This window comes from Coptis chinensis, chromosome 5 (assembly GCF_015680905.1).
Source record: "Coptis chinensis isolate HL-2020 chromosome 5, ASM1568090v1, whole genome shotgun sequence".
Taxonomy (NCBI): domain Eukaryota; kingdom Viridiplantae; phylum Streptophyta; class Magnoliopsida; order Ranunculales; family Ranunculaceae; genus Coptis; species Coptis chinensis.
Window position 1 is genome coordinate 704,864 of NC_141460.1, and position 11,393 is coordinate 716,256.

General features: G+C 37.8%; 1 protein-coding gene across 4 annotated transcripts; it reads left to right on the plus strand.

Annotated features, from left to right (window-relative positions):
- The first annotated feature begins 176 nt into the window (after positions 1 to 176).
- Positions 177 to 4,743, plus strand: LOC147496185 (hAT dimerization domain-containing protein). 4 transcript variants are annotated; one of them, XM_086559189.1, is made up of 8 exons: positions 223 to 369; positions 1,064 to 1,198; positions 1,280 to 2,440; positions 2,559 to 3,242; positions 3,331 to 3,414; positions 3,508 to 3,583; positions 3,978 to 4,294; positions 4,407 to 4,743. In XM_086559189.1, exons 2-8 carry the CDS (start codon positions 1,109 to 1,111, stop codon positions 4,593 to 4,595), a joined length of 2,601 nt encoding a protein of 866 aa, XP_086415315.1. In that variant the 5' UTR covers positions 223 to 369; positions 1,064 to 1,108; the 3' UTR covers positions 4,596 to 4,743. The 4 variants fall into 4 exon arrangements, with proteins under 4 accessions (XP_086415314.1, XP_086415315.1, XP_086415313.1 ...); XM_086559190.1 differs by having other exon boundaries at positions 295 to 369; positions 1,067 to 1,198; XM_086559188.1 differs by having other exon boundaries at positions 177 to 369; positions 1,064 to 2,440.
- Positions 4,744 to 11,393: the final 6,650 nt, after the last annotated feature.

Here is an 11,393-nt window from a genome sequence, read left to right on the forward strand (position 1 = left end):
ATTAATTATCCCTCTGCGGAGACATAAATTGTTGAACTATTATGAATTATTCTCCAAAGTTGGAATTGCCAATCATGTGTGAGACCACCAAACTCTTTTGGGTCCCATTATTATTATTAAAAAAAGAAGAAAGGGTCACTCGTTACTTGATCGATTCGGGTTGACGAGTGAGACGTAACTGAAACTCAACTTTTGAACCCGATCCAGTTGACACGACAGACAGACGGTGTTAATCCACCCAGAAACTCAATTATGGATGGGCCAATATAATGCCTAAAAATAAAAAAAATAAAAGAGAGTCAATAACTCAGCCGTAAACGAACGAATGAACTCACTCAACGAGTCACCAACTCACCAATCCTTTCTCAGGTAATTTTTATTTAAACATCGATCGGTTTAATTTTTGATCTTTGGTGATTTGATTAATTATTAATTCGTATTCGTGGGTTTGTGGATTGACAAATAATAATTTTGACTAAAAGAAGAAATAGTGATTCGCCGGCGATGATTTCATCTTCTGGTCTTTTAGTAAAAAATAAATAAAAAAGGTCCACACGATCCAAACTTCAGCCACTACATGTCATTGTCATCACCGTCCATGTTTTACTCTCGGACTAGTTTACATTGAGTAGCCTATATGCGCTTTCACTGCTTTTGCATATTAACGAGTTATGCTTGTCCAATATATATACAAGGGAATTAGATAATTATAGAAACAACATTTCCGTTTTTGTTTGAAATGAAAAATCGAGGAGGTTTTCTTTTGCTGTACCTTTTTCCTGTTTAACATACTGTCTTTAGTTTTCCACCTATGACCACCATTTTCCTACAGATATAGACAGCCAATTTTTTTTTCAGTTTAAGTTATAGTTCGGTGTCAAGTTTGAGATACCAGAAAGGTGTGCCTGCCATGAAATGCTTATTATAATTCTTTTTTTTGATGTGCAAGAAGCAGACATTTCGACTGCTTTGTGTTCCTGTGAGTTTTTGGTCTTGTCAGTTAGTCTTTCCATGCTTAACTCTCTCTCTCTCTCTGTTTTTTCTTCTTCAATAAATAATGCAGTAGTTCATTAAATTCATAAGCTTCTGCTTCTGTACAAATTGTTGAATGGTTGGAAAGATGGCTCCACTCCGCTCCTCCGGATGTGTTGACCCCGGTTGGGAGCATGGCATTGCTCAAGATGATAGGAAAAGAAAGGTGAAGTGCAATTATTGTGGAAAAATTGTTAGTGGCGGTATATTCAGATTTAAGCAACATTTAGCTCGAATTTCTGGCCAGGTTACTCATTGCAACAATGCTCCGGAGGAAGTATACTTGAGAATGAAAGAAAATTTGGAAGGATGTCAGTCTACTAAGAAATACAGACAGTCTAGAGATGTTATGTCATCTTTGTATTTGCACTCTAGCGATTACGATGAAGTGGAAGACGAGCCTATTGACTATAGAAGCAAAGGAAAGCAAGTGATTGATGATAGAAACATGGTTGTAGGAATGGCTCCTTTGCGCTCATTAGGATATGTAGACCCTGGGTGGGAGCATGGTGTGGCTCAAGATGAGAGGAAAAAAAAGGTCAAGTGCAATTACTGTGAAAAAGTAGTTAGTGGAGGCATAAACAGGTTTAAACAACATTTGGCTCGCATCCCTGGAGAAGTTGCATCTTGTAAGAGTGCTCCGGAGGAAGTATATCTGCAGATAAAGGAGAACATGAAATGGCATCGCACTGGCAGAAGAAACCGTAGAACTGAAGCTAAAGAGATGGAAACTTTCACCTTACACTCAGACAATGATGAAGAAGAGGAGCTGGAGGAAGATCCTGTGCAATTCAGAAGTAAGGGAAAAATGTTAACTTGTGATAAAAGCTTTGGGAAAGAAACAAGGAAGAGATTCAGGGGTAGGACACCATGTAGTGGCACTGAACTGCAATTGAAACGACCAAAACTGGATTATGTCAACCTGAAGGCACCAAAGAGTCATACACTGCCATTCTACAAGCCAATAAAAGCAGTAGCAGATAAAAGAACTCAGAAGGAAGTGATCTCTGCAATCTGCAAGTTCTTCTATCATGCTGGAGTTCCAGTGAATGTAGCTAGCTCCCCCTACTTCTACAGGATGCTGGAGTTGGTTGGTCAATATGGACAAGGGTTGAAAGGACTTTCTATTCCACTGATATCTGGTCAATTTCTCCAGGATGAAGTTTCAACTATCAGAGAATATCTTCTGGAAATTAAGGCTTCTTGGACAACTACCGGTTGTACAATCATGGCTGACAGTTGGAAAGATGCACTCGGAAAGACTGTGATCAATTTTTTGGTATCGTGCCCACGTGGCGTGTGTTTTATATCTTCAGTTGATGCGACTGACATAGTTGAAGACCCCACAAGTCTATTCAATCTGTTGGACAAAGTTGTAGATGAGATGGGCGAGGAAAATGTGGTGCAGGTAGTCCCACTATTCCTTCTCTTTTCGTTTACCAACTATTTGTTTCTCTTTACCACCTCTACCTACTTCAATAACTTTTACTGTGTTGGGCTCTAATTTTATGCCCATTTCGTTATAGGTGATCACTGAGAATACTGCCACTTATAAGGTTGCTGGGAAGATGCTTGAGGAGAAGAGGAGGAATTTATTTTGGACGCCATGTGCTGTTTACTGTGTCGACCGGATTCTTGAAGATTTTTTGAGGATCAAATGGGTTGGAGAGTGCATGGATAAAGGGAAAAGAATTACAAAGTTCATTTATAACCGGCTCTGGTTGTTGAATCTTATGAAAAAAGAGTATACAGGCGGTAGAGAAGTTCTCTGCCCAGCTGTTACAAGGTCTGCAACTAATTTTGTTACTTTACAAAGGTTGTTAAATCATAGGAATGGCTTGAAAAGGATGTTCCAGTCACACAAATGGCATTCATCTCGGTTCGCCAAACAGGATGAGGGTAAGGAAGTCGAGCATATTGTCCTAAATTCAACATTTTGGAAGAAGGTGCAGTACGTAGGAAGATCTGTAGATCCAATCCTTCAAGTGCTTCTGAAGATGGATAGTGATGGAAGCTTGTCGATGGCATCCATTTATAATGACATGTACAGAGCTAAGCTCGCTATCAAAGCTGTTCATGGTGACGATGTGAGAAAATATGGACCGTTTTGGAGTGTCATAGACAGCCACTGGAGCTCGTTCCACCATCCTTTGTATATGGCAGCATACTTTCTCAACCCGTGTTATCGTTATCGCCCTGATTTTGTGGAGGTATGAGGAAGACTAATGATATAATCTGTCTTTGATTTATGACGTCGTTAGCTTCAAAATTGAGTTGAGTTTATCTATTTGATTGTAGCATACTGAGGCTACTCGTGGTAATAATGAATGTATTGTCCGACTAGAGCCGGATAGTAGTAGGAGGGTCTCGGCATCCATGCAGGTATTAGTAACTTCTATATGATTTATGACTAATCTATCATATATTGAAGATGAACCTCTAATTTTTTCAAATTCCTTGTATGTATGCTTTCAGATATCTGATTTTAGATTAGCAAAAGCTGATTTTGGAACGGAGTTGGCAGTAAGTACAAGAACAGAGCTTGACCCGGGTAATTATATTAGAGTGCTGTGCAATTTATTTATCTAAAAAGGTGTAATGGTTCATGGAATCTCGATTCGAAGGAAAATCTATCTTATCCGTCTTTATCCTTCTCTCCTCAGTCCTCCCTCCAATGTCTCTATCTTATCTGTCTCGTCTCTTTCTCCAATCGATGGTTACATTTACCTAACCATACTAGCAACAAAGTTTGGAAACTGATTTTTACTCTTCCAATTTTGTTCATTTCTTTCTTGTGATGTTCATGACTTCCCATGGTAACGGGTTTCGATGAACCAAAGTCACCATAAATATATTCAGGTTCGAAGCTTTGATGCACCGTCTGCTTTGACATTAATGATGATTTCATGATTTGTTGTTGGTAATTGTGTATTTACTTTCTGTAGCTGCATGGTGGCAACAGCATGGAATAAATTGCTTAGAGCTACAACGAATAGCAGTTCGAGTATTAAGTCAAACATGTTCATCATATGGGTGTGACCATAACTGGAGTACGTCTGACCAGATCCATAGAAAAAGACGCAATCATCTAGCTCAAAGGAGTTTGAGTGACCTTATCTATGTTCGTTACAACTTGCATCTTAGGGAGCGCCAATTGAGAAGAAAGACAGACAACGGTTTCACCTTTGAGAGTGTCCTGTTTGAAAGCCTATTGGATGACTGGACAGTAGAGACAGAGAAAGAAGCCCTGCAGGAAGATGAGGTACTACCAAAATGAGTCTCTTCTTTCCCGACAGTTACTTTTTTTACTAATCAGACCAGTAAGGGTCAACTTCTTTGATAGAATAATTGGTTAAATGTGATCCTTTATGTAGATCCTTTATAATGAGATGGAGCAACCTGAGGCAGATGACGAGGTGTATGAGAATGAAGAGAGAAATCTTGGGGTAAGAAAGGGACCCATGGATATGCTAACGTTTGAAGACGTGGTCGAACCATTGGAGACTCATACAGCCAGTGATGATGAGGATGATCTCGATTTTCTTGATGATTTGACTGATTAATTGTTTTGTATCATTCATGTCACACACAAACAAGGTTGTGAATTCAGTGAGAACTTTATCTAATAATAGTCTCCAAGTTGTAATGCTGCTTGAAACTTCTAAGGAAGCCAAATGATGGTATAAATTATTGTGTGATTTATTTTGTAAATGTTCCATTTTTCCTGTTTTCCTTTCGGCAGGCATACAGTGAACTTAGCACGATGTTTATGATAATATCCAATTTATCATTGTTGTGTGCTGGGATTTATATTATAACGTCTCCTATTTGACAATTTATTATGTGGTAATTGGAACTCTATATCTATACAAGTTACTTTTTCGTTCGTCGAAGGAGATAACCAAACAGTGACTCAAACTTTGGCCAGGCAGTTAATAGAGCCCATTGTAACAAGTTGAGAATTTTAAATAATTCTAGGGCGACATTAATTTTGGCCTGGTTAGTGACATGGATGGATGATACGAGCCTATTTTTTATTCTTTAACATCTTTTCCACATGACAAAAAATTAAAAAACTGAAAATAGCCCTCAATCCCCTCCTATGTACAACATTGACTCCACGCCTCTTTCTCTATTCCCACTGGTGAACACCGAACATGACCAATTTTTGCTTTAAAAAGAAAGACAAAAATAAAATAAAAATAAAAAATGGATGGTGTATTGGTGTCTTTATACTAGTTCGTTTGTTTTAATTGGAGACAAAATCTGGTTACAGTTAAAAACTTGTGAAAACCATTTTTTATTAATGAATTCTTGAAATCCTCTTTTCTAACAAACAAGTTCTCAAATCAATTTTTCTTCTAATTTTCTATTCATTAGAGATGAGGGGTTTCCCTTTAATTTACAGGGCTTAAGGGTATGAAATAAAAATTGTGCCTCGTTGGATAAGATGAGAAAATCAGCATTGATCACAATCTGAAATTGATAATTTGAGAGGATGTGAGATATTGGTAAATAACTAAATGGGTGGAAGAAAAAATAGAGGGTAGTAGAGTAATTGTGTTTTATTTGGTTTGAATTGAAAGAAATTAGAGAAGTAGAAAACTGCAGGACACGTCAGCCAGTCACTAAACCAGGCCAAAATGTCTGTCTCCGTAGAATTAGTGAGATTATGATCGTCATCCACGTGCACTGGATCGCTAGGTTTTCTAATGAGTGACATAGGAGTATGGGACCTCTTTCAAAGTGAATTGCATATTTGCATTTCAGTATGGGCAAATAAAAGAGGACACATGTCAGCATACAAATAGAAATCTGTCTGACCCCCAAAAAACCACCGCATATCTTTCTCCACTTTTCTCCCCGATTTCTCTCTCCAGTTTAATTAGAGCAAGTCCAATAGAGAGCTGATAAATAGAGCTGCCTAAAGGTGTCACCTAAGATTTTTTTGGTATATTTAGCTAGGCAAGTCAAATTTGGCATGTGAAAACCGAAAAACAGTTCCAATGGGGTTTTAAAGTTGGAGTGCCATATTAATATGGACGGCACAAAGTCTATCCTCTATTCAATATTTTTGTACCTTAGGTTGAAAGTTAAAACACAGATGGAAGAAAGTGTGCCGTCCATCGAAATTTAACATACAGGCGACAAAAACTCTGCCGTTCGTCTCCTGAAACATAATTATGACAGCTACTAGACAAGACTACAAATTTGGCTGGGTTTATCACAGCTGCCCATATTTAGGACCCTTCTAGCAGCCTAATTAGAATGACATTTTAGTATTTGGGGTGATATATGACACTTTATCAACCCATATATTGGAAAAAAATACGAGTAAATAGTATAAGAGTCCTGTTACTGCAGACCCCATATTGTGTTGGGCAGACCCCGAGTTGGGCCAGGGTCTACCCATTGTGTTGGGCGCAACTTCGAATCATACACCCCTCGAACCAAATACTCACAAAACTGAGAAACCGGCAATCACACTTCGTCCTTCAAACCCTCGATTTTGCAATTTCTGCTCTCGCAAACACTCGATCCCAAATACCCAAAAACCCACAAAAGCAAACTCTTGATCCCTTCTCTTCAAACACTCTCTTAAGTCTTAATTAAACTCTCTTAATAATATTTCTTGTTTAGACAAAAAACAGAGTCTCAACTGCCCGACCACTCAAGCACAGAGAAAGGAAAGAAACGAGTTTGCTACTTATATAGACGCATTTCAAAATCCATCTTTGGTTTTAAGTTGTTGGTGTCTTTGAAACTATACTACTTATATAGCTCTGTTTTCGTAACTGTTCTATCTTTTTTATATATATATATATATATATATATATATATATATATATATATATATATATATATATATATATATATATTTATTTATTTAATTTTATAATGTTATGTTTGATTCAATTCTTTTGAATTCTAGACACCCATTTTGTTATATGTTTTGAGCTATTTGTTTATGCTTCATATGATTATAATTATGTAGTTGTTTTGTGCATATTCAAGATTATGCGGAATATTTGGGTTTGCTCAAAGAATCATCTTGGCAAAAACACAATAAAACCTTACATCAAGAAGCCATTGCTTTTTATAAAGAAATGATCCAAAACTGTATGTTTCTCGATAAATTCACATTCCCATCATTGTTTAAAGGGTTAACTAGTATTACCCCCCTACTAGATGAGCCAATTAGGATTTCCCCCAACTAGATGGGGAAATTAGGGTCTCCCCTCCGAGCACATACAAAAAAAAACACGGTCATGGGAAATCCTAATTGGCTCATCTAGTAGGGGGGTAATACTAAAAAATCCTTGTTTAAATCATCTTGTGGGAATTTGAGTGTAGGGAAACAGTTGCATTCTCATTGTGTGAAATTTGGCTTGTCTTTGGATTCTTATATACAGAATACATTAATGTATATGTATTCTAATTGTGGGAGTTTGGTTTTCGCTAATGCGCTTTTTGATAAAATGGTTGAGAAAACTGTGGTTTCTTGGGCAACTATGATTGGTGCTTATGCACAATGGGGTTCTGCTAGCTAGTGAAGCAGTTGAGTTGTTTCAAAGGATGGAATATGAGAGTGTAAAGCCTAATGAGGTTATTTACTTTGATTAATGTATTGACAGCTTGTGCTAAGGCGAGAAATTTGGAAACGGTACAATGGATACATAAATATATGGAAGAGAATAGGATTGGGTTCAATATTGCGGTACTCACCACAGCTCTTATGGATGTTTATTGTAAGTGTGGTTGTGTCTCGCTTGCTCGAGCTTTGTTTGATGAGATGCTGAAAAAAGAATTTGTTTTGTTGGAATATATTGATAAATGGACTTGTTGAGGATAGTGATTATGAGGAGGCTTTGTCGCTCTTTGGGAGATGCAACTCAAAGGTATTAGAGCGGACCAAGTGACTATGGTCAGCTTAGTTCTTGCATGCACACATTTAGCTACTCTCGAAGTTGGTAAATGGTTGCATGCTTATATTGAGAAGGAAAATATTAAGGTTGATGTGGTCCTAGGTACAACATTGGTAGACATGTATGCCAAATGCGAAAGTGTAGAGAGCGGATTACAAGTTTTTGAAAAGATGCCCAAAAAAGATATTATGACATGGACGACCATGATTGTTGGTCTTGCAATGAGTGGGCATGGGAAGAAAGCTTTGAATTTTTTCTATGAGATGCAAAGAAGGCGTCAACCCAAAAAGATTGGAATATTTGGTTTATGTTTTTAGATTTCTGAATGTGAAAGAAGAGTTTAATATAGTAAGTAGTAGTGATAGTGTTGTTGTTTAGGACTTAGGTGATGTGGAATTGAAATGAATGAAAACATCTTGTTTTGTTTCTTCTATGGATTTGTTTCTTGTTGTGTGTATTTGAATCTTACAAATTTGTGCATCTGGGGTTTTTGATATAACAAGACTATAGTCTGGCACACAGAATCAATCAATTTACACATTAGGATCTCATATTTTTGTAAGGGCCCATATTTTTTTCTCGAAAGCTTTATAGTTGGACGTCTCAGCTTTTTCTAAGGTCCCTGAGCTTACTATATGTTCTTATTTTTTTCAATTTGAATTAGTTGAATGTGTTATGGATATGCATGTTTTAGACTTTAGTTAGTGAACTCCAAAGTTAATAAACACTTATAAGTTGAATGTCTTAGTATTAGAAGTTGTGCATTTGCTTGTTAATAAACAATTTGAATTAGTTGAATGTCTTATTTTTAACTCCCATTTATTTTGTAGCAATGCCTCGAACAAAGAATGTGAATGTGAAGAATGTAGCAAAAAGTATTTTCACGGGTGCTAAGAAGTTGTTAGGTGGGGGAGTAGTACTTCAGGTCACGATGACCTGCCTGAGAAAAATAGAGGAAGGGGAACAACCACCTCGGTATCAGTTCGTAGAGGGGATCGGAAAGTGGATGATCCCAGTAATGTTGTAAGTGGTGTAGAGTTAGGAAATCAAAAGAGAATAAATGAGACAGTTCTTAGTGATGTAGATGTAGATGTAGATGTAAATTTAGATGTAGATGTAGATGATGATGACATAAATATGGATCGTGGGAAGAGTGTAGTTGTAAGTCATGTTGATAGTGAATAAGATGACGAAGAGGGTGTTGATGATGCAGAAGAGGAGAATGATGAGGATGAGGAGGACGCGGAGGATGAGGAGGAAGTCCCTGAAGTCCCTGTACCTGTACCTCCAGTGAATATTGTGAGAAAGTCCAACAATGACTTGGAGTTCCAGAGAGGTGTTTATGGAAGTGGCCCTCGTGTGTCACATCTGTTGTGTGATTATGCGGTGCACGTGGTTTGCGATGTTTGGGAGGGGCAGGTAAAATTATCATATATTGTCTATTAGTATTTAAATGTTGTATTACGAAACCTTGTGCATACATTAATACTGAGTTTTTGTTGTTTTAGGCGGAGCGAGGGGTGTTGAAGTGCCATGGGAATCTAAACAAGTTGGTCAATGGGACATCGTCGGAGAGTGTTCAGACTGTTCTAATTTTCATGTGGAGCTTCAAGGACCGGCTTATGTGCTCTGGTCTTAGGTGTATACAGGCATCAGGATCCTATGTTGGTCTCTGCGTTTGTGGAGAGGTGGCATTCAGAGACCAACATGTTTCATATGCCGTGGGGCGAGATGACAATCACGTTGGACGATGTGTTCCGATTAGAGGCAAACCAGTGACTGGGGACATTGATTTGACCCTGGAACAGACAAAAAAACTCCTCCATAAAGGTCTTGGCATACCCATGGACAAGATAGATGCGGAGATGAAATCCAATAAGTTCACTTCCAAAGTTAGGATGGATTTCTTGATGAAGTAGTTTGCTGGGAAGGTAACGGATGAAGATTTACGGGATGAAAATGGGGTTGTTGTGAAGAAGGAGTCAACCCAAAAAGAGTTGTAGTTTGCTGTGAGAGCTTATTTGTTATTTTTCTTTGGATGTACCGCCTTCACCGACACGTCTGGAACTGTAATTCTCGTTTGTTATCTGAGACTGCTTTTGAAATTTATCGAGATCAGAGACTACGCATGGGGTGCAGCCTTACTGGCTTACTTGTACAGGGGTCTTGGGACTGCCACAAGTGCCAAGGTGAAGGGTGTTTCAGGCTATTTCACTCTCCTACAAGTATTAGTTTTTTTGTTTTTCTTTTCAATGTCAATTTTATATATCTATTACAATATTAACTGGGTGTCTATATTAATCTATGCATGGATTTATGAGTACTTCTCGGTGTTCAGGCCATTCGCAAACGAGGACTATCAGTTGAGCATATCGCGTACTCATAGGTACTCGTTATTTTCGATCTTTTATGCTAGCACAACAAAACTGCATTGAAGCATACCCGAGCGATGATTGATAATATAACTTGTACCGATGTAAGCATTTTTGTATGTAAATAGTTTTATTTATTAATTGATATTATTAGTATGTGGTTAATGATTAATTTCCTCGATCATATGCTATTTGACAGGTTAAATGGTATCCCTATGCTGAAGTCCGAGCTACACGGCCGGTGGATGAAATAGCATTTTTCGAGGGATTTATATGCTTTCTTGATAATGTTGAGCAGTACAATATTTCGAAGGTTGTGCGTCAGTTGGGTCATATGCAGTTTGTATCCTCAGATCCCCCAAGACCAAATACCTCGACGCGAACTACTTCCGAACGCGGGTACGATGTGAAATTTAATATTGGGTCTTCCTACTGGAGTAAATGGCAGAATCACTTGATACAACTTGAACATCGAGGACCCATTCCGTCTTATCCATGGGAGTGTGTTAGTAGATACATGAGTTGGTACGAAAACAATAGTCATATTCGAATGATAAACCATGATCATCATAATCACTACTCCCTACAGAGTCCTTCATATCATAATCTGGTGAGTTAATACCTTACAACATTAATTTTTGTTTTTTTTTTGTTTTGGTATTTTATAAATGTATATACTAATGTAGTTTTTCGTTTTAATTTTGACAGCACCCCATGGTCGATGAAATTTCTCGCTTGCTCAATCAAGACCTGCAATTGGGTGGGACTGCGATTTCAGACGGTGCACGGAACGAGTTCATGGAGGCATACAATTTGACCCGGTGCAAGTTCATTGGCGGACGATATCGTGAATTGAAGGAGCATAGGCGAAGAAGCAGCTTGAGCATTGATCTCAACTCTGGAGTTCTAGTAGTATAAGGTTGTTTAGATTGCTTTTGTTGTAAAGAGTGACGTTATGATATCTATACCCAAATACTTGATTTTGTCGTATGTTATTTCAAAATATTATTTGATGTTATGTGAATTTGGTTTTGATGTTATGCGATTCTATTTTATGTGTTTG